Below are 25030 nucleotides of genomic sequence, written 5' to 3'. Positions count from 1 at the left end.
GTGGAAATGAAAAAGTGGTAATTTTCTACTTAAACCCCACCTGAAATTTCTTGAAGCTTCAAACTAAGAAAGTTAATTCAGAAGCATAAATAATCAAACTTTTCAAGAGGTATGAAGAGAGTTAATTCTGCTTGTAAAAGCATTTATAAAACAGTGTTACTTGATGATTACTAAATGTAACACAAACAATGTAAATGAACTTTCCTCCCTTCCCCTCCTCCCCCCGGCCCCCTTAAGAAATATATTAAAATTTCTTGGACTGTATCAGATTTTCTACTTCAAAAGTAATTTCTCTTTTTCTATCTCAAATGCTCTCAAAAGGCATCAATGATGTTATTGTGGATCAGAGAATGTGATGTGATTCCAAGTTTATCCTATGGGGTATGTCTCAACATTCAACTCAAAAGGAAAAGAATGTTCTATTTATATCAAATCCAAATTTCTGAAGTAACACAGGACTTCTCAGACTAGTCCTGAAATGTGTTGTCCTTGACATAATGTTATTGTATTTTCATACACAATATTAATGGCACACTTTTTTGGAGAAGAAAACTTTACAGGAATTCTTAAATATCCCAATGATACTTTTATTAATCATTTAAATAGACTTGTACATCACACAGAGTTTAAGAATTATAAAAATCAATCGCTACCCCCTTTATTTTTTTTAAAATCACAGAAGAGTTTAAGAGCTGAACATCTTACACAGAGGTGATAGCACTTGGATTTTCTGAGGTCTTGACAATACTAAGTATCTCATAAATGTAATTCTCAAAGCAGAGGATCACAAATGTCATGAGGCACAGAGGCCCTGCTAAAGTCTCCTCCTCATTTATTCTTCCAGAGTGCCTTTCTTTATCACATTACTTGATACACTCACATTTACAATTCTGAGCTGCGCAATCTACTCAACCCATTCTGTACTTCTCACAACACACAGAGCAATCTGTTTTCCCAAAACAAAGTCAGACCATTAAGGAAAGTCTATCAGATTGTGCGAGTATCTTCTCAATAGCTGTATGTAAACAGAAGTCATCAGATCTTCAGTAAATGCAGTTTCTCCTTCAGAATAATAATGAACAGCTTTTGTGAGAAATGTAGAGCCCGTATGTTCAACACAATACCTCTGTGTAATTCCTTCAGAGATTAAACTACAACATTAATGCTTGCTACAAGAGTATTTATATACATAGTCAATTTGTTCCATGAATAGGAAATAACATGATTTATTGGAAGAATAGGTTTCAGACAAACAGGTATTTAGAAGTCCAGTTGGTTATGATTTTATTTAAAGAAAACTAGAGTTCAATGATTTCATGCAACAATATCTTAGATAACCATGACAAGCAGCAGTAGTAGTTAAGGAATGCACTAATTATAGACCTTAGTGAATATACAAAAAACCTCAGCATTATAGGTTATACAAAGACATCTTAAATACTTTCCCAAAATACTGCAGCAGCCCAGACACAGTGATATGCCTTACAAGGGCATAGGAATGTAATTCAGAAATCACGTGGGGACCATCCATTTCCTTTAATTTCACAAATAAGACAAAAGCAACATTCAATTCCACACACTGATGTTTCAAATTATGTCTATACAGTACCTTGAGTTTTATTCAAATAGTAAAAGTTAGACATGTTGTTCATTCAGTAAACAATTATGCAGTAAATCTGTTATTACATTTCTTCCTTCGTTTTACCTGGAGTAGCCATGTTATTTAAAAGAGGGCAGGTTTGGCACTTTTATACTGATGTCACCAATATTAATATTTCTTGGGATCTCTGGCAGATTCATATTCTTTACAGCTGAAACAGCCCGGGCTGGAGCTCCTGCTAAACCAGCCTGTGTATAAAGTGAGGGAAAATTCAAGTCAGACAAAGCTGGTCACAAGAAGACTCACTAGGAATATACACACACAGTAACTTTTCAAGTATTTCCATGGTTACACAATTAGAAAGACCAGATGGTAATTGTGTTTGGAATGAAATGGGTTATTTGGAAATATAAACCAGATAGAGAAAACAGTTCACACATTCCTTTTTATATGGTAAAACATGTAATGTTGTTACAGATCTGCTAATAAGTTGGAATGAATTAACTTTATTTTATTTTAATAAATAATTTTAATAGAAATATAGTGGAATAAGAAATATATTTTAATGAAACTAGTAGCTGCACAACAAAAGCTGCTATGAAATCCTCTATACAGCCCTGTACCAAGGCCAAAAGAATAGGTCAGAATCACCTAGTAGGAATGATGAGAACTTAGAAAATAGACTTAAGACTCAAGATGACCGAAGATAGCTGGATACAGTATTTACAGGTAGCCTGGGAGAATGCATTGAAATGTCAGAATGTAGAATTAAAGGGAACTGGGGAGAGTCGACAGGAACAACTTAAGAGTTACCTGCCAAGAAATCGTGAACTTTAGTAAAAGGTAATTCTGGCAGGGGGAGATCGCGACCACCGGCTCATATACCACCTACCCAAATTGTACCCCAGACACATCTCTAGACTTTTCTAACCTTTACTGTGCAGAATCAGATTTGGGAGAAGGGTATGTTAATGATTTTTGGGAAATATTATGATTATGCATGAATATTTAATGAATATGTATGAATAAGTTCTATATATGGTGTCTGATTTTGAAGCTTGGTGTGCGTTGATCGTGAGAGGACTCACTCACGCACCTGGCCATCAATAAAGAAGTGTCTGCTTATCTACATCACATTGGTCTCGATAAGTTCTTCATTCTGAGATGTTGGTAACAATGTCAACTTGATGGACAAGTATGCAGGGAGGAACAGCAGGCTTATCCAAGCGTGCATAATGTGTACATCACAGAACAGACAATCTTGAGGTATTTAAAGTCCAATGTGCTGTGTTTGTCTCTTACCTATTCTAAAAATACATACAGTTCACAGTTGACCAACACTGGTTGCAGGTTCAGAATACGTAACCTCGAAGTAACAAGCTACTAAATGTCAGTTGAACTATATTGCTTATCTAAATGAATACATATATATTTTTATTTATATATAAGTCATTTCAAGGTGGCTTAGCCTAAAATAAAAGGATAAACACCTTGCATTTGCTGGTGATAAAAGACCACGCAGAGAGATCATTTCTATAGACCAAGAGGAGTAATCTGATGTCCCGCATATCTGCATCCCCCAGGGCACACTGGAACGTTACATAATAATGTGGTTATGCCAAATCAAACATTGACGTACTTATTCTGTATTAAAGTCCTCTACCGTGTGTAGTTTCCCTTCATTTAAAGCCAGAGCCTTTCTGTATGAACACATTAAGTTTTACCATACAGAGGTAAGTTCATTACTGACTTCCATTCAGTTCTTCCTTTTAGGTAAATCAACTGCCAAGTTTACACACTAGGGTGTATTACTGAAATGCTAATAAAGGTGATAGACAGCTCAGAGGTCTGAAGACATACAGAACACCATCCTTCCCTATTGCTTCTGAAGAACACCTCTTCAAAACGTTATTTTAAGGACTATCAAAAAAATACTAATAATTAAGTTGTTACTGTATTTGATGCTGCATAGAAAAGGTACAATTCATTTTAAGTATGGAGATGTTTCTCCTAAAAGCTGAGATTCTCTATGTGTATTTAGAATTAGCTGTGTGGTTTTACTTCAGGCTTGCCACAAAACCGCACAAATAATTTGTGTTCTTGCTGGGGAAAAAAATAAAAGGCTTGGAAGATTTTAAAAAAGCTCTTATTTGCAGAAAAAGACATTAATATTCCAAATTCTATTGAATTTGTACAAAAATCAACTTTTATTTTGATGTTTTAAAAGCAGGATTAAAAATACTCAAAAAGAATAAAAACCATGAAGTGATTTTCAGAACTACTGTGGTTTTCGAGTGTGGCATCTTGCAGGCCCAGTAAAAAGGAAGAATCCACAAGAAACAAAGTACCATGCTAAGAACTGGTTAAACAAAAGTCTAAACCTGTAGAAATGGAAGGACATTATGAGTGTCAAAGACTGAAGAAACCAGTGCATTTCCAGATAAAAGAATTCTGAGCAAGAAATACAGCAAAACAAAATAAGAACTTCTGGAAAAGTTTGTGTCATATTTGATTATTAAACAATGCTGATAGGTGACTACTGCCCAAACTATAGTCTTTTCAGATCCTTGCTCTCCACTGAAACTCTTTGCAACTACAAGGTGTAATCACTGAGTAGTACACCTGACTTCCATGGTGTCCACCTTGCACTACCGCAGAAAAGGATCCAGACACCTCATATACGTCTCAAACAACAACTCTTACTTTCTGAAGGCTGTCCAAAAAATGCTTTCTCCCTTTTACTACTCTCTTATAAATGTAAGGTCAAGTCAATGTAGGATTTCCCCTTAAAATCCTACCTACTGTTCTCCTCCCTTCAAAACCATAACCATTAGTCAAAAATAAAACTAAATAAAGTTTCTGATTTTGAACTAAGCTTTTTATATCATGTATGAAGATGTTAGCCACAGGAGGATTCCCAGTACCAGGAACTAGAACCAGAAAGCCATGAAGTCATTTGTTGTAACAACGCCCCTGCCAAACACTCATATATGAGACATGCCAAAGTTGGGAAAGGCATGTGGGGGTAGAGGAGAAAGCTTGGAAAAATCTCAAATCTCTAATGCAATCAATTAATTTGCTCTCACTTTGGCCTGACATAATCCAAATTACCAGTTCTCAGAAGTACAGATTAAGTAAAACTAAAAAGGTACAAAAAAGCATTTTCAAAGCCTCTTTTTCCTTGGTTTCCCTTAACATCACCGAATCTATCAGGTCATTCACTTCAGAGGCTGTTTCAATTGCAATACCTTCATGAAGGGGAAAACCTGGACCTAACACTAAAAGTATTCAGAAATGCAAGTATCCAAAATCTGCATCCCTGGATCTGCAGTATCTTAAAGGAGCAGCGTTAGACACTGCCACTTCTTGCTATTTATTAAAAAAACGGTATAGAAAATAGGAAGGTGCTCAACACTGTCCTTTTTATATTTGAGAATTTGAAATCAAGAGGTAAGTACCAGTGAAGTTTTATCACATAAAACAAAAAATGCATTTCCTTTTTATTTTGTTCTTTTAAATTCTATATTCAGTAACTGGAGAAAAATTCTTTACGCAAAACCAAAAGTGGGGCAATGTAAACTGTTTTCCATAGAGAAGATGAAAATACTAATAAAGTAGTAACAAAAGCAATGAATTATACAATTTGTAACTGAAACAATGAGAAACCAGAAAAATATTGGAAGTGACGGACATGGTCCACACAAACAGGCATGGCTGGTAATTCAAAAGAGAGATGCCTTCTAGGTGACTAGGATGGAGATTCCTTACCCTAAATTAATGAAAGTTAATTATTCTTAATGGACAAATAAAAGTTTTAGTATAACTGGTCATTATTTTTACCTACCTGCAGCTATCCTCTTTACACAGACTTACAGTCCCTGCCTCCCGCCCCAATGGCATAGGATTCAATGGAGACACAATTGAGAATTATTTCAAATACCACAATTGACATGACCATTGCCCTTCCACCCCCCCTATACAGTCATGACTTCCAACAGTCTCATTTCACGAGGACCATTCTGGATCAGGATCAGCAAAGATCCCTGACAAAAGCACTACAAATTTCAGATTACCTCTTTTTTTTGCCAGCAAGATTGTCTTCCACTATCATATGCTGGAGTAGAGATTTTCAAACTATTACATTATCTTCTCCTGTAATTCTCTATATTAAGTGGGCTTATAATTCAATGTATACATATTATGCATAATAGAATGCCATTTATCACAATTAATGTCAACCCTATCAAGCACAATACAGACAATACAGTATTTCTAAGGGAGAGCAAACAGTTCACAAAAGATGTCTGATGGATAAAATGACTAAAAAATATTTAAACTCCCAAACTGGGTAACTAATACATTATTTCAAATGCTATTCTATCTGAATGCTTTAGCATTCCTTTTTAGCAGGTGAAACAGTGAACTAGTATGTAGTCCTTCCATTTATTTATCTTTTCTTCTACAGAAAGTGAAAACTGTATTTAGAAACATAAAGGTACTACAAGAAGTACTTCCAGACCACGGTGCTTTTAAGGAGTTTTATAGAGGTACCTGATTAAAAGAGCCATCATTGTAACATTAAACTGGACAAGTTTCAACTGCCTTTTCTATCAAGTAATTCAGCAGGTAAGTTGGTGAGGTGCAAAGAAAAAACTGTTTCACTTGGAAAAAAACCCAAAACACGTAGCAAGCTTTAAACATGCAGTGAATGATGGAACTGTCTCGTCACAGCAAGCAAATGACTTAAACAAGTGAAAATGAAACTTCTGAAGACATACTAATGAAATTTCAGAAATACAGTACGAATTGCATACAGCTGGTATTACAACAAGCCAATACACCACATTTTTGCCACAGCTGCTTTGTATTCTCAATTTCATTCATTACTGAAAGTTGTGCTTTAATATTGAAATGCTGTAGCAGTTACTACAAAAAATGCTTGTAAACATGTTCATATACTTTTAGAGTGAAAGAGCAATGCCACATATGCAAAACAATAATGCTATTTAAAAGACTGAAATAGACATATTTAATAACAGAACTTCTATTCTACTGGTCCTAATCTATCAAGTGAGAAATATGACCTATTGTTCATTTACTTAGGTCATTATTTATCACTATAGGAATCAATTTTCTTATCATCATGCTTTCTCAGAATGCCCCACTGGTAACTTCACATGAAAGTGATCCCAGCAATGTTTTACTCTTTAGAAAGAAATCCAAATCATCTGGAGAAGTATTGTGCACGTATTTAATATGCAGATACAAATAGGAAAGAAAAAAAAAAAAAAAAGATTCAATCCACCACACCAAACAACTTTACACCGAGCTAGCGATCACTAAAATAAGCATATAAAAATATACAGCCTACTGGAAAACAAAATAATGAAGGCTAACACTTTGCAAAATAAGCCACCCTTTTGCAGATATTTTGGAGGTACTAGGACCTCTCTGCTGCTGGTGTTTCATACCAATGCTTCTTTCCAGAACAAGTATGACTTCAAAGCAGCAGGGTTATGAAATCATGAAAGGATGCAATACATAATATAAAGGAATGATCATGTCCCCTGCTTATGAAGTTAAAGAAATGAACATAATTAGAGAAAAAACAAAATGAAGTCTGCAAGTATATCAAAATGAGGCCAAACAGATAAGACTTAAGACATACTCTTAGAGATTTTAAGCACTTGAATCACAAAGAGAGTAATGGATGGGAATGATTCATTATTTGTTTGTTTATTTTTCATTGCCAGACCCAAAAATAAAAACAGAGTATGTGTAAGCAGAACAGAGAAAAAGAAAAGTAGCTTTGCACAAATAAAAAAAACCCAACAAACCAAAAAACCAAACCAAATCAGAAATTAAGTTTCCTACTGTTCAAATGAAATACAGATTATGTTACAAGTGTTGAGATATTAGGCAGAGGAAGGTCATCTGCTTAATTTTCTTCATGTGCTATAGCATAATTCAAATTTAGGTAAAATGTTTCATACTACCCAAAAATATTCTTAGCGAATACTTTATAGCTTTGTGCTACTAAATCCAATTACAGAATTATATTTGTTAAATATTACAGGTATTACATTATCCTAGAAAGATAATGCAAAAAGAGCAAGCTATTAATAAATTAAATAAACTTCATCTGCTTAAGGTTCCAGCTACTTAAAATACCTATGGTTTGAATACACAGATACTTAAAATGAGTGGAAATGAATTTTGAGTACTGCAATTAACACTGATGGACATTCAAACTGTTGAGCTGAACTAAATGTATCAAACAGCAAATGACAGGGGACAATGACCATAAACTGAACTTCAAATATACATTTTCCTCATCCTTTTCCAGTTCCTTGTTAATACTCATGTTCAGTGATTGCAGTTACCAAGATATCTTAAAGCAAAATCCAGGGATTCAGATTGCAAGGGCAGCAAATGTACATCTGAAGTTAAGTACATACTGAAAGCCCTTCTCATTTCATTTTATGCTTGATATACTTATGGTTGAAAGATCAACTTTGGTATTTCTACATAACCTTTACAAATTGCACTGGTAATTTTATTCTGTATGTATAAAACTATTTGAGTTTGTTGGTTTGCATGTTGGGGTGTTTTTTTTCCCCTATGTTTTGTTCACCTGATGCTTACTCTGAAGCTTCTCTTTGCAAGCAAGTAAAGGTTTTTTGTCTTCATTTGGAAATACTAAATACTGAAGCAAAGGAGTTCATATTACCTATTTTAGATTACCAGGTATAAAATTTTCCCAATAAGGAAGCTATTTCTATTATGTCATCACATCGTATTTTGTTATCTGTGTGTTCAGTTTTTATTCAGATTAGTTTTGCAGGGTTTTTTGTAATATTCATAGAAGTTCATATTCCTTTGTTTCTTAAACAATGATACAAAGAAAAGTTAAGTTATAAAATGCTGGAAGAGAAATAAAATAAAAAATATGACGTCAATGGAAAGCTAGTAAAATACACTATAGCCAATAAAAAGATGAGGGAACTACAAGAAGAAACTAGCACAAAAAGTAGGCTACAAGGACTAGTATGGGTATTTTTACACATAATTTTTGAGTCTGGCCTACATAATTTATTGCCTTTGACATCATTTTGCTTTCCCTTTTTGTTAAAAGTACATTTTTTCTAAAAGTCAGCAATACCTTTGTCTACCTGTCCTGTCTGGGAGACTGAAAGATAAAGGTCTGTAAGAGAGAAGAATGGAAAGAGCTAGAAAAGATCAGGAGGTTCGGAAAAATGAGGTCCAACTTAAAAGTCTAAATCACACGCAGTTGAACACTCCAAATAGAGCAGAGGTAGCCCAGGTTTACCTACAATACTTCCACAGGCTTCAGATAAAATCCCAATGACCCCTCTCCCAAAAATTCCCTCCCTTAATCACAATGATCTTTTTCTTTAGAAGGATTGACCAGAAATCCATTTGCAGATAAACACTAAACTAAAAGGTAGGGAAATGCATTTATGACAACATTTCTCAGGGTAGAAATAGAATTTCCTGTGTAGCCCATCCAAGCAATGTAAAAGCTGAATCAGAAATCAAAGCTAGGGACTCCCTCATAGTGGTTTAAATAATTAATGCTTTAAACAGAGATTAACAGATTCTTTGAGTTGTTAAGTTTGCTCAAATATTTGTGTATTTAATAAATGCATTCAATGTTCTTCACTAAACTCTAACTGAAAGCCTGTTTAGAAACCTAACACATCACTAAACAAATACCTGATGTCAAAAGGCTAAATTTTTATATTAAGGGAAGCCAGGTGGACACAATACAAAATTTAAAACACTTCTGAAAACGTAGCTCAGTTACAACTTTATTAGCTTCATCATTTCAACTATAAAAAAGGCAATTTAAACTTAAAGCAGCTACTTTATGAACGCAAGAATTGTGAGAGGTCTAACAAGCCAAACAGACTAAAGCTAGATTGCTGTGGCATAGGCGGCAGTCCTATGAACTACAGACTATATCAATAGTAATTTCTAAATTTTAAATATAATTTTCTTTTAAATTAAAGAAAACTAATAAGATCCACTAGTTTTGATTTCTTACTGACCAGCATTCAAAAATATCAAGTTGTTACTGATTTGATTTACATGTACTGGATTTGCTTGTATCTTGAAAATACATGTTTAGGAAAGACATGTTGAAAAATTTACGAACTTGATCAAAAAGACAAAAGGATAAAAGAAATAGCAATCAGGAAATTTCTGTGACTATAAATGAAACAAATGATTAATGAACTGAGGAGGTAGTTACCAGGTATTCTGAAGTATCTCAGCATTACAGTAACTGTTAAATTTGAAAAGAAACAGTCACTGAGCTAACAAAAACAAAAAAAATTCATTTGTGGTGAGCAGACTGAAATGTTCTACTCCATCCCAGTCACCAAGTGTTTTACCACTGCTACTTCTTTACCTTCTATAATTCATTGCTGAACGTAAAGGAACAGGTTCCTATTTGCCTTGCATATGGTCTGCGCTCTACTTGTTTTTTTATATCTTCTACCACCTATTTTTATACCAAGAGCATGTTAAAAGAATGACTTACTGATGAATAATGGAACACAGCAAGTATTGCAACAGGCTGCACTGAATCGATGAGTTTCAGTTGACTAGTCAGAGACTGGTCTACAGTTGATTTGGTAACAGAATTCACACAACTAAGAATAAATACCTTAAGTAAAAGCTTTCAGGTAAAACTGATATGCACATAATACAGGGTAGAAAATAGTTGTTCAGTAGGTTCAGCTTTTGGGAGACTATGTTATTTTCCATCAAATAAAGAAGAACATATATATACAGAAGTTGTTCAAATATAGTAAAAAATTATGAGAATAATTCCAAATATTAATCTTTGTGATCAATGGCTCATTCTGGGTTTGAGAAAAATGTTAAAATTAACATTTTGGACACCTACATTATCTACAATACTGTCCTTCTGGATGTACATTGCTAGGCACTGTATCTTATCATATCTAGCTTCTTCCTGTTTTTCATACAGTGTTGTCCTGTTCTTGGATACAGTTTGGAAGTTGTGCAAAACAGACAATTAAATGCATTAAAAGACTTGAGGTGGTGCAGAATTAGGAGAACAGTATACATTGTACCACAAAAAACCTGAAGCATTCATTTCTCTCTGTTGCACTTAAGTGAAGACTAGGAAGTTCTCTTGGTCTTCTCCTAAAAATGTCAATTTACTTCATCTTTATGCCACCTGCAATATTTCAATCCACTCAGCCAACTTCAACTTTAGAGAAAGTCTCCAATTCAAGCAAAGGTTTGTTTCGAAATTTGAGTATTATGCTTCAAAAATCAGATGATGCATTCTTCTATGGAAATACTCTCATCAGTAAGAATCAATCACAGACTTAGCTAAGATGTGCTAGTAGTATTCTGGCTTACAAGACATGTGGTTATGTTAAAGGAACCGTAATATTCTGTGTGATAGCTAAAGCAGTTCTAAAATCCTTTTTAGTCTAAGTTTCTTTCCTAAACACAGATTCAACGATTGTTGAATTCAAAAAGGACTCCCACAACTTAGGTGAGTATCCCTCACCCAGATTGTTACGGGCATATACAGAATATCACTTTCTCACTTGAATCTACTCAACTGAAGACCAAATGTTCAGATTATCAAAATGGCAGAATTCTTTTTTACTTGAAATTACTAAAACTAGGCTTTAAATTTTAGCTAGTCCATTCCAGATCAGTTTATTACTTTGTGTTGCAGTATTAGACACTAAATATGCTGCTGTTTTATTTTAGCTGCCAGAAACATGCTTGCAGACAGATATATGTCGTCTTTGTATACACCCTTTGGTTTAGATCTGATTTCATTTAAGTGTTATAGTCAGTAGTCCAGCATAATAAATACACTACAAATAACATGCCTTCTGCAAGAGAAGCTTAAACTGCGGAAGTATCTCAATAGCAACAGTGCACAGTGCTATTAGATACAAATTGCAAAAACTAATCAGCAGCAACTCTAAGCGATTATTACTTATGATGAAAGGTACGACATCCTAAGCTGACAATAATTGTCAATTTTTCGCATTATAAACAAGCAGTTGTATATAGTATGCTACTGAAGGACAAACAATATCATGTAGCATGCATGTACTACAACTATGTTTTAGTTTAGAAACTACACAGCATGTCACTCTTACCTCAGATTTCTCCAGTTTATTTTGAGCATCTATCTGAGTGACAATTTCATTCATGTTGGTCTCCAAAACCATTCCACCCATGACCATTTCAGCCAATATATTATGGACCTAAAAGAGACCAAAAGAAATTTTTTAAATGTAAAGTGTCCTACATGCACCTTGACAGATGATATATAGATTCCTCCATACAGGAACGCCTGCTTTCTGTAAGTGACTTAATTAATGTCAGCAATTTATTTAAACCCATTTGGGAACAAAGCTTGTAACTTGACGTTCATTTCTCCAGTATCTTCTTCACTTATCAATGCTAGAAGAAACTTTCACATTCATCTTTATTTAAGTACCTGCTTTCTATCCAAGGACTGGAACAAGAATTCTAGTTAGTATCAATAGCGGTAATACCTCTCAGGAGCAGGTTCTACAAGATAAAACAAACTGCTCACAAATATATGTGTAAAAACTACTTTGGGCTACACCTATGAAGGAAGAGAGAAGCAGTGATGCTCACCCGCCATGGGTACAAAGACTAGGCTCAGAAGTAGAATTAACATGCCTGAGCTGACCCATACTTGAGTATGTACTTTTTACGATAAACAGGGAGTCTTCAGCATCCGAGACTAGACTGACAGCTAGGACTAACTGAAAGACTACATAAGCCAGCTGCAGACATGAATGAAATGGGTGTGTCTAAATATCCCTCTTCCCTGCCACCTTGATCTGGGGATGCAAAGCTCACATTCATGGATCTCTGCTTCGGAGTCTGTATTTGCACTAAAGACTTTTTAAAAAAAGCATGCTTCCACATACTTTCTAGGAAAAATCCAGAGTTTATATGTAATGTATAATATTTTAATCCCATTATAATTCTGAAAGAACATTTTATTACTTTTCTGATATAAACACATTGCACAATCTGAGACTTCAAAGCAAAATTGTGCTACTATTTTGGATATTACTACAATTTCTCTGTCGATCAAGGATAGAAATAAATGCCTGAATCAAACAATGCCAAAGGCAAGTTGCAGGTAATATATCAAAACCCACTACACTTCTCAATTCTGTGCCATCTCAAAAATGAGATTGAAGACTTGTTCCCCTGAGAAATCATTAGTATATTTCTGTAGAAACTTACAATGAATGTGTTTAGAGGCTGAAAATAGCTCTTCCTCTCTGCCTACTGCTGCTCAATATAGCTTTAAGAATCAAATACTTATGAGAAAGACCAACAATCCTTAGTGAGCCATTCTTATTCCTGGCATATATATGTCCCTCATAACATACCAAGATAAAAAGCATAATTTCAAAGTGGTGCCAATAATTCTCCTGATTTGTTACTAAGTGGATTGAAAAGCTTTTAACATCACAATCAGCTAAAAGCTAAAGACATGGTAATCTAACATTAATTTACTCCACACTGACAATCCAAATACACTGAAAGACATCACCACTATTTACTGCTACTTGTTCATAGCATAAGGAAACAGCTTATAGCTGTACACAAATAGGAGTTAGCAAATACAGTGTATAGGCTACCTGAAATACTAAAATAAAATAAAATAAAAATTTACATTTGCATTTGGTCACAAATTGGTGAAGAATCACATGAAAAATATTGATTTTCCAGGCAGTTCTCAATTTTACTCATACAGAAGACTTGATAATATAAGCTGATGATGTAAGAAGTTAACTTAAAGTGTTGTTAGTATCAAAAAGAAAATATCAAATATTTTAATATGGAAGCTACTATAAAAAAAATTAAGAGACACAAAAATGGTTTTTTATTTTTCCTTAACTAGAAGGTTAACAACAACCACTAACAGCACTTAGAGGACAACAAATCTCTGCCACTGGCGATGGTTATAAAGTATGCAACTTTAAAGAGGCCTGTCTAAAGATGTTATAGAATCACAGTTTATTAATCAACACAGTATTAGATTTGATAATTCCTTAGGGAGTAGAAGTAGACAGATTTGCAGCTTCAGTCACAATCACACTCCATTCCAAGATCAGTGATGTTTTTAAGCTTCCGCACACGTTTAGCAAGCTTTCTTGACTACTCCACAACTTGTAAGCCATGTGGCATTCTCCTCAGAATATAGGAAGACTAGCTAATACAATATGCATGGCCACCAAAAACAAAACATAAAACCTACAGAGATCTTCATAATACATTTATTTATAACAATACATAAATTTATCTGATGATTTTGGTTATATTTTATCAATAATTTACTAAAGAAGTATTTTTCACATGCTATGAAATTTTGGGATTTTTCTGGTTTCTGAATGGGCATTATACAGACTTACAGGACTAACAAACAGTTCATTTCTCCCTACAGAAGTGGAAAATTTTCTGGCTAGTCTTATCTAATCTGAGAATTTACTATGACATGGTTCTTTTCCATCTTTCAATAAAAATGCAGTGTAACAATGCAAACACCATCACTTGCTGCTGCAGATTAATAGATTTGAATTTTATGCAATGCATAAATGCACCTGGCTCCAAAACAGCAACCACAGTCATCACGTCCAGATTTTAGAGGAGTATTTCTCATTTTGCTCTTTTTGGCAGAGCTGGTGATGTCAAGGAAGAAATTCCAGCTTAACTTTAGCCTGAACTGGTAGCCCCAAAATTCAGAAACTATTCACTTCAAAGTCAAAAAAATATTTCCATTGTTGAAGAATATGTTTTAATTTGTGGAGGATACCTGAAACTGCACTGAGAAGTCGTAAGAGTCTAAATTCCAGCCTACATCCTGGAGAAGCAAAGGAATTTAATTCAATTTCCACTTAACATTCTTGAAAACTTTAGTATAGAACTTGGCCCTTTCATTTAAAGCACAGGAATAATTCACATGTATTTCTGACTGAAGTGGCAAGAAGTGACACCTCCATACGTTCCTGATTAGTCCGACTTGCTGAGCAGAGAACTTCATGGAACAGGCTGTGGAAGTCTAGTAGGACAGAACAAAAGAATGAAGAAGAGCAATCTTGATCTTTACAGGTTATTAATTTGTTTTAAAATAAAACAAAAAATAATGAGTTATGTTTTTACGAACAACAAAAAAAAAGAGACTTCTTGTCCTGGTTTCAGCTGGGATGGACTTAATTATCTTCTCAGGAGCTAGTGCAGTGCTGTGTTTTGGCTTTGATGTGAGACTTTTCAGCTCGTTGGGCCTTGCCAACAAAAAGGCTGGAGGAGCACAAGGGACTGGGAGGGGACACCGTCAGGTCAGCCAACCCGAACTAGCCAAAGAGGTATTCCATATCATGGGACGGCATGCCTGGTATGGATACCATACCTGGCGGGTTGGCTGGGATGGGACGGGCAGGTCGCTGCTCAGGGACTGGTTGGCCAGTTGTGAGCAGGTGCATTGAGCACCGCATGTTCCTTTCCTCTTTTCCCTCTGTTTTTTATTCTCTCCCTTCCACTTTTCATTGCAACTGTTATCATCGTTATTATTGTTCTTTCATTTTTATTCTATTCCAATTATTAAATTGTTCTTATCTCAACCCTTAAGTTTTACATTCCTTTCAACTCTCCTCCCCATCCCTCAGGGTGAAAGAGTGAGCAAGCAGCTGCGTGGTACTTAATTACCGGCCAGGGTTAAACCAAGACACCGCTTTTCTCAGGTAATCTCTTTCTAAAACAGCTTACTGATAAACTGAGGCATCACTCATGATGTGATGATACACATGATACTCTGAAACACTGAGAGCTGAAGCTCTAAAATAACAGGCTGAACTCTATACGAAACCTATAACAAAATAAGAGATTGAGCATTTGATTAAGTTTTCACAAGTGCTCTGGCTTCTCTGAAATAGATTGCAAGGTGCCCTTAAAAAGAAATGTAATGAAATTATGCCAGTTTTAGTGACTATTTCCCTCCACAATAGGTAAAGGTAAGCATTTACAGTCCTGTCAACACTACTCATAACAGATGTAATTTTTTCCTCTAGAGGGCTACTGACATGGTAAATATATAATGTATTATTAGACTACATCTAGAACAACACTGTGTCCAGTCTAGGGCCTACAAGTGGACGGAAGACATCAATAAATGGAGTGAGTCCAGCAGAGAGCCACTAAAATTGTTGGGACTAGTGAGTTTGTCCTGCGCAGAGAGGTTGGAGCAGCAGGGTTGGATCAGCTTGGACAAGGTGGCGCCTGGGGTACCTAACAGCAGCCACCAGTGCCTACAAGGGACTGTCAGTGAGTGGGACCTTCTCAGCAGGGCATGGGAGAAAGGCAAGGGACAGGAGAGACTAAGACTCACTTCTCCAGGAGGACAGGCAGGCAAGGCGGTAGCACAGGCTGCCCAGGGGCTGTGCAGGCTCCCTCCCTCCCTGAGCAGCCCGGTCTGACCCCCATGGCTGACCCTGCTGGGAGCAACGCCTTGTACCAGGCACCTCCCTAGGTCTATAATAGAATTCTCTTAGAATTTTATGGTAAAAACGTGGTACTTCATGATGTGGAGAAAGTTTCACTGGTAAAAACAAATGCTTCAGAGCAGAACCTTGCTCTATCCATTATAGGCAGGAAATCCAAATTTTCAGGAAAAGCTATACAGAAAGAATTAGAGACTATGTAAGTGTAATGCATATGTCAGCAATATTAATTGTACTAAAAATGTCTGTGTATATATATATGAATAGGAAATTAAAAAAAAAACACGTGTGTGTATATATATTTGAAATTAGGAAAGACCAATTCATTGCATTTCTAGATACAATGGTCTTGCATCAGCCAACCTCATAAAAAAACAGATTATGAGATTATAAAACTGCTCAGGAGCATACTAACACTTACTACTTCTCAAGTGTAGCATAGTTACACTCACGCATGCTTAAAAGGCTTTATTAAATCAGAAAGCAAAATCCACCTAGTTCATTATCTGGTTTCAAAAATTCACCAGTTGACACTCAAAAAAATTATGCAAGAAATCTTTAGAGTATGATCTATCCTGACATAAACTGTCTGTTTCCAAATATCCCCATTTTAAGGACTCCTGAAACACAGTTTATTTGCTGTCTCTTGCTATATTATTGTATTTTATAACCCCTGCCAGATTTTCCTTTGGTTAACACATCTTATTACTTTTTAACCTATTTATAATATTCTTGGTATCTATGATAAAATTGGACATTCTGTAATTTAATTATCAATCACAAAAAACGCATTTTATTTATTTCAAATGTACTTCCTGAAATGTCATCTAATATCCTGCTGCTCTCTATTCCTGAGAAACAAGAGTTGTTATTTTCTTCGGACCCTTTAACACTTTTTCAATACACTTCTTACTTCCCTGCCTCTAGTATCTTGAATATTTAACAACTTCTTCCATGCAAACTGTTCCAACCTTGGATCGTGTTTAACTATTTTTTTTCCCTGCTTTTAGTATGTAATATGGAAGTCTAACAAGCAGTATTTAGAAATCTTTATAAAGCATGAACTGACACAGTAGCTAACCATTTTTTTGTCTTGCCTCATTTTTCTTCTAAAGGGACGATTTTCCAAATAACAATACAATTAATTTTACTCACTAATCTGTAATGAAAGGAAATCACAACTATGACTAATAATATTATGTAAACATTGTAATCGATTTACTCCCTTCTCTTAAATACACTATAAGAATAAAACAGTACTAGCAAGTTTGCCCAGACATAAGCAGTAGCAAGACACACATTTTTAATACTATTTTTTATTTTTCATTACAAATACATATTAACTTATCAAAACCATTTTATTTTCTCTACTTTTTCTAACTAAAAAAATCACTAATTATTTTCCTAAATAAACAAAAAAATTTCTGAATTAAAAAGCATTAAGTGGCAATGAAGTGCAAAATACACTTCAACAGTGTATTCAAAATAGTGTCTAAGAAAAACTGAAGACACATGGAGTACACCTCTTACATTTATATTCTAAAAGAGATCAGACTGTTGAGACCATCACCTTTTCAAAATCTGAAATTTCCATTGTAGTAAGAATTCTGAGGTGCTTTTACAAAAATCAAGAGTTCTACTTCTGTTCCATGAGCTGTCTAAAAGCAAGAATGTGTGCTTTCATAAATGTGAAGAAGGAATGCATCAAGAAAAAACTCTCCCAGGAAAATCTGGCAAATATGTTTTCTTGTCTTTAAGCTGCAATCTGATTCTGGAGGGTTCACTGTTCTGGTCAGACAAACTCTTGGAAGAGATCATGATACTCCCAGAGATATTTCACTACGTGCCAAAATCTTGTGGAAAAATAGAAGTATTTCCTTACATCCCTAACTGAACATATTCTAATATTTTAGTTGTAAAAGATGTTTACAGTAGCTTTCCGTGACATCTTTTCCATCAGAAAGTGTTACACCCCTGGACTCAGTGTAGGAATCAGTACAGGACTGAAATAAAGCTCCTTCTCTTCAAACGTTTTGCTCCAGCTATAGCAAGTTTGTTTTTAATACAGCTCATCTGTAAAAATGCTCAGTTCTCTCCTGTACAAATTACACTTCCCAGCACCCTGCTACAGCACACAAAAAACACTATTTAATTCCCACCTATATACCTCTCTCCAAATCAATTTCTAGTACTATACCAATAGTCTTCTTGAATAAGCATCTCTCTTGGCTCCAGGTTACTATAAGCCATCACTGGGTCCTGTATAATGATGGCTGCCTGATGAAGGTAAATGTTTCCTTATAGAAATGCCACATAAAATGCTACTGAAGAGGCAACAGCTGTTGAGATTACACAGTTTTAACTCTCTTAAATGCTACATAATTTTTTTACAAGAAAGGTCTTTCTTGTTTTTTAGGCCATTCTAGCAAGAGGGTTGAAATAAAGTTACCTTCCACAACTACATCAAGAACTGAAGACACAGATCAACTCTCATCCAAATAGATTAGTCACATCCTCACTCTTCTCAACACCAGGCCGCTCAAAATGCAAATATTTGAAATGTTTTGCTCCAGACACATCCCACATGTAAGTATCCACTATAACTAAGACTCTGTTTAGACAAAACATCCAGCAGCAGTTGCTGGTTTTCCCTGTTGCACACTTGAAATTTATTAACAAGCCAGGCCACGAATATCTGACAAGAGAAAGTCATTGTGTTATAACTCAGAAGACTCAGTTAATTTTGCTGCTTGACAAAGTGAACTTCCCAGCAGTTTAGAGAGAATTTAATGCTGCAGTTTCATTCTCACAGATACATCTTCCTGGGTTTTTTTCTTACAGATCTACAAGAATACTAATGAACTTAAACTGTACTGAATCAAATGTTTTCATCCTATGTTGTGGTATAAAGTAAGCCTTACAAACCAATTACACTGGAAGAAAAAAAAAAGCAGAATGGAGATGGCATGAGATTAGTCATAACTGCACAACTAATGCTACAGTACTGCTGGTAGTAACCTTGCGCTACTGTGTAAGTTCAGGTTTCTGTTTTGTATTCTTTTGCTGACTTACACTCAAGTTAAAAATTACTGCAGTGGTTAGCACCATGCTAAAATTTTTTTTCACTCAAGGTTTTGCTGACCTTATATTTTGGAAATGGGTTACATTTTCTGAAATATTTAATTAGTATTTAGGGTTCACATTTTCCTCAGAGTTTGAAAATCATAGCTTCAAGATTTAATGGGATTCTCATGCAGTTTCTTGGTAAATCAAATAAAACACTTAAATCTTAGCTTCCACTTGACAAATAGTTTTCAAGAAGAAAATATCATCTATATCTGATACAAAATAAAATATTCTTCAAAAAATTCAACATTCTGAAGCATGTAAGTTCTCTACAATTTATTGGAAAGATGTTTCTCCTATAAAGTGTAAAAGACTACTTATGTTAAGGAATGCTACTGAATGAAACATGCTACAGAGCAACAGCTTGGACTGCGTAGCAGCTGAAGTATTCCACAGCTAAAGGTAAAGATCAAACTTCTTACCACAAAATGATGGCAGTATTTGGGTTCTTTAAGCTCAGAAGCCAATATCTAAACAACTCATAAATTCTTTTGTATTTTAACCTGCCATTTTAGAAAAAGCTAACATGTTCCAGCCAGGCTAGAAATCGTAATGGCTTTTCATGAGCACAGTATCAGTTCAAAATACCTACTCAAGGTAATTTGCATTTCACTGCCTGGTCAAGGTACAGGTGTTTTTTCCAAAATAACTTCCCAATTTTGAAACAAACTCAGCCAGTTTCAAATGGTTATTTATCCAATTATCCAAATGGATATTTGTTGCTATTTTTACTTCACTTTAGTGTTTTTTGTCTTATTTTGTTTTTGTGTCTTTTGCTGTTGATGCGAAAAGATGTTCACAGATGGGGAAAGGTGACTGCACAGAAAGCAAGAGTAGGCACAAAATGCAACTGAAGAAATAAATTCTGTATAGTCAATTCTTAGCATTTTAGGTATATCCTTTTAAATGAAACGTTACTACAGTAATAGCATTTCTGAAAACTGGGTTAATAAACAAAATACTTGTTCCTGATAGCTGGGAATATTCAAACAAGATTGTTTCTAAATGTTTGAAAAAAGATGTGATGTCTGTTTCTGATTTAGAAGAAAAAGATCCACACAGTATTTAAATTACACAATCATAGCATTTGAAAGGCAACTGCCAGCCATAATTGGAAAAACCCCATAACTTCAGTTGAGTAATATAACACCTAACCATAAACAAAACAGAACAAATTATTTCTTGAAACTAAGTCCTACTCTGGGAATATTCAGATGTCTCCAATCTGACAATTATATATGCAGTAACACTACAAAGAGCTCTTGCATTATTTTATTTTTCCTCAGAAATACATGTTCCACCATAGCAGCTTTTAAGTCTTAAAAACAGTATGTTGGTAGAAATTGTCTAGATTTCACTGACAATAAAAGAATCACTGCAGAGTTTAATATCAAGTGCCATTTGAACCTAACATTTTACTTGACAAGAAGTATTATGACAGCTCACCACAGTACCTTGTCTACATGGAAAATTAAATCCAGTTCACAGACATTTTCAAAGCATTTGTCTAATGTTTCCACAAATACCTGAAAAGAGAAAAAAAAAGCCTGAGGTCAAGCTTTAACAGAAACTCAATAGCTCCATCAGGTGTGAGGTTTAACAAAAGCAAATGCAGAAAGTAAACACTGGGCAGATTTTAAGGCATTAAAAGCATCTATAGAAATTATGTAGTTAACATTGTTATGTCAACAGTATGTTATCTGTAGAGGGCAAAACCATTAAGCACAAGTCAGTTTATGTTATAACTCTGCTAAAAGTCACAGTTTTAAATAATAGTTACATCTTGAAAAAACAGCAATATCATATATGCTTCAATTTTCTCAGCTGTGATTCAGTGTTCCTTTCCATTTCATTAGAGCCCAATTATTAAGCAACAATCAGCTAGGGTTTTTTTTCAGTATTATTATTATTTTTAACCATTACTATACTGCAGGCATCTCCTGGTCATCCAGACTACTGTTAACTTTGCCACACATAGGCACATGTGTAATGCAAACAAACTGTCAGCATCATGCAAGTGTCAGCATTACAACTTCCAGCAACAGTACAGCAGCTTTCACCTGATTTAGACCTCCTGAATCCAGGATGGACCAAGGAAAAAGGTAGCTGTCTTAATGTCACACCTGCTGATCCTATCAGGCATAACACCACATAAATTTAGAGAAGTCCAGCAGTTTGTACCCAGTCAAATAACCTCTCCCTGAATCTAGAATGTGAGTGCACAAAGCAGAAAAAAACCATAGCACCTGCTGAAGTCCAGCCACTGATCTCTGCCAGATATGGACTGCACATTACCCCGCTCTGGGTGCTTCTGTAACAGATTCCTTGGTACTCATGTTAGCCACTTTTGGCACATCAAGAGCATCCCAGGCCCCAATTAGGCCAGACAATGAAAAGATGACTGTACTTACACTCCTAATGCTCCCAAATGCAAATCACCATGTGCTTGTGGTGAGTGCTGACAAAAGATTCCAGTCCTAGGGAAGTATAAGCACAAGTTCCTTTATGCAACAGAGAACACCTACTGACTTAGATGAGGTGTGTCATGACCTCCAAGTTAAACATATACTTGAGTTTGAGAGCTTCGGATCCTCAAAATTAAGAAGATTTTCTGTAAGAATTTACAGATCATTTATTAATGACCAGTAAATAGGCTGCAATTTATGTGATATTTTAATCTTAGTTTTAGATGGTTTAAGGCCATTTTGTCACAATATGCATTGATACTATTTATTAATCACTAAATGTATTTTGGGGGGGTTTGCAACTCTAAACTGAAACCCTGAAGCAGCAATATGGAAGGAGTTAAACATCTGATTTTTATTCTCTCTCCTTTCAACATGGTTTGTTAATCATGAAATACTTTAGGTTAGAAAGGCCTTTAAGATCACTGAATCCAACCATTAACCTAAAACTGCCAAGTCCATCTCTAAACCACACATCTACACATCTTTTAAACACGTCCAGGGGTGGTGACTCAACCACCTCCCTGGGCAGCCTGTTCCAGTGCTTCACCACACTTTCAGTGAAGGAAGCTTTCCTAATCTCTAATCTAAACCTCCCCTGGCGCAACTTGAAAGCTGTTTGCTCTTCTCCTGTTGCTTGTTATCTGGGAGAAGAGACCAACCCCCACCCGCCCACAGCCTCCTGTCAGGCAGCTGTAGAGAGCAGCAAGGTCCCCCCTGAGCCTCCAGACTAAACACCCCCAGCCCCCTCAGCGGCTCCCCACAAGACCTGTGCCCCAGCCCCTTCCCAGCCCCGCTGCCCGTCTCTGGACACGCTGCAGCCCCTCTACGTCCCTCTTGCAGAGAGGGGCCCAGACCTGAACACAGGGTTCGAGGGGCGGCCTCAGCAGTGCCCAGTGCAGGGGGACGGTCACTGCCCTGGTCCTGCTGGCCACACTGCTGGGGACACCAGCCAGGGTGCTGCTGGCCGCCTGGGCCCCCTGGGCACACTGCTGGCTCCTGCCCAGCCGGCCGTCACCCAGCACCCCCAGGCCCTTTCCCACCAGGCCCTTTCCAGCCGCTCTGCCCCAGCCTGTAGCGCTGCGTGGGGCTGGTGTGACCCAAGGGCAGGACCCGGCACTGAGCCCTGCTGAACCTCACACAACTGGCCTGGGCCCATCGCTCCAGCCTGCCCAGGTCCCCCTGCAGAGCCTCCTGCCCTCAGGCAGGTCAACACTCCCCCCAGCTTGGTGTCATCTGCAAACTGACTGAGGGTGCACTCGATCCCCTCGTCCAGTTCATCATAAACAGAACTGGCTCCAGTACTGAGCCCTGGGAAACACCACTTGTGACCAGCCACCGAGTTTAACTCCATTCACCACAACTCTTTGTGGGTAAAAAGCCTGCTTCTATAGTTAGGTATTTGTCTACAGACCCAGTAAAACATGTCTACTTGATGTGAGCCATTTCCAGTTGTCTACCTTGCATATCAAGAAAGATTACTTTCACATCTCAATCCCTGGTCTCAGATCCTGCTTACATTATAAAAGAGAAGATGATCATACTCTGCTGTTGCTATTACTACTATTATCAATCTCCATTTTAACGTCAAACTACATCTAACTTATGTTCCATGCATTTAGAACAAGGATTCTTCTTTAATATCAAAATACCAATTCATAACTTAAAGAAGGAATGTAGAGCATTTTCACAGGCAGACTCAAGACAGTAAGGTTCACTGACAACAGTTAACTGGATATGCTTCTGTTAAATTATACTGAAGCTAAGTGAAGCAGATCTTTTTTTTTTTGTCTTAAAGGTTGTTGTTAATTTGTTGTGATAGTAAGTCTTCTACGAAGAAGGTATGCAAGCAAGCAAAAAAAGTCTATGTTAAGCAGAAGAAACTACACAGGTCACAAATATAATGCAGCAAGACAAATGACCAGAGATGTTCTCTTACTTTCCTTGTACCTTAGGAGAATGAGGTTACAAAGACAGTGCTGCTTGGTATTAGCTGCAGGAAGAAGATTGGAAATAAAAGTGTAAATGTAATTTTTATCCAAATATATTAATTAAAAGAGATAACAGTTTGACACTGTTTTTGAAAGAAAATAAAATATTCCTCATATACATCACCAAGTTTGCACATGAACTTGCATACTCTGGTTTTGACATCTATTTAGTTCCTTGAAAAAACAAAGGAACATGCTGAAAACAAATGCAACACGAAAACCCTCCAAAAATCCCCCACAGGTGTGTGTGTTTAGTAGTAGTACGTATGCCCACACATCAACACCACGTAGTCTTACTTTTGTGACCTTTGTCCACTAACTAGGGCTTCTCCTATAAGGTTTGATTCATAGTTACAACGGTTACTTTGAAACCTTTACATGTTACATTGCAACAACACCACACATTGAATGAACTCACAGACTTCTGCTTGCAATGCATGACCAGTAATCCACATCAAACATTTTCTAATCTAAGAGAAATCACATGGCACAAAGTACTCTTCAAAGAAATTTCTAACTGGCTAAGGACTTCTGGTGGAAACTTTGGAAACTTCCTCAATCTTCCATTCACAATGGAGAGTTCACTCACAGTAATGCCAGCACTTATAAGGTATACATCTATTACAAATAACTGGTCTTTAAAAGCATTAGTCTACAAGGTAAACTAGGTTTTTACAGTAATGTTCCTTGACCTATTTTAAGACACTTTCAAACAATTGTTATAGTAAATAAAATTAAAGCCACTTTCATCATCATTGTAGCTGAGAGTCAAATGAATTCCACACCATGGCAACATTGCTAGAATTTAAGTACTTCAGTAATGACTTCAGATGCACCTAGTGATATTACTGGAAAAGAAACATAAATAAGTGACTTAAGTAACAGTAAAATAACTATGCATGCACAACGAATTACTAGCTCCCCCTTGTGCTTCACTTTTGAAATCATAATCTTTTACAGTTCGAAGAAAAACCCATGTACATCTATCTCTATGCAAGGCAACCAGAAAAGAAAACAAACAAACAAAAAACCAACCCAAAAGGAAAACCCACACCTTTCTTTTGTAGTAAATATACTTTAATATTAAAGCCAGATACACACCTGGAGACTAAAGTATATGAATCAAAATAACAAATTGTTATTGGTTATATATAAGCCAGGTGCTTCCTATACTCAGCAATATGACAAAAAGTAAAGCACTACATCTACCATGAAGGATTCATTTTTTCATTAGGTAAACAACAAAACACAGGAATCAAATATACATTAATATTG

At 36.0% G+C, this 25030-nt stretch overlaps 1 protein-coding gene across 1 annotated transcript in view; it reads right to left on the bottom strand.

Annotated features, from left to right (window-relative positions):
- Positions 1 to 571: 571 nt before the first annotated feature.
- AP3S1 (adaptor related protein complex 3 subunit sigma 1) overlaps positions 572 to 25030 on the bottom strand; it is a 35242-nt gene continuing 10783 nt past the window's right edge. Inside the window, exons 4-6 of the mRNA XM_056324875.1 lie at positions 20754 to 20825; positions 11785 to 11892; positions 572 to 1848 (exon numbers count right to left, since the gene is read on the bottom strand). Of these exons, the coding sequence (XP_056180850.1) occupies positions 1720 to 1848; positions 11785 to 11892; positions 20754 to 20825 (309 nt within the window). The 3' untranslated portion in view covers positions 572 to 1719. The remainder of the gene's footprint in view (positions 1849 to 11784; positions 11893 to 20753; positions 20826 to 25030) is intronic.

The sequence above is a fragment of the Falco biarmicus genome, chromosome Z, assembly GCF_023638135.1.
Source record: "Falco biarmicus isolate bFalBia1 chromosome Z, bFalBia1.pri, whole genome shotgun sequence".
In the NCBI taxonomy this organism is placed as follows: Eukaryota; Metazoa; Chordata; class Aves; order Falconiformes; family Falconidae; genus Falco; species Falco biarmicus.
Note: the sequence above shows the minus strand (reverse complement) of the source record. Positions and strands in the feature narration are given on the sequence as shown.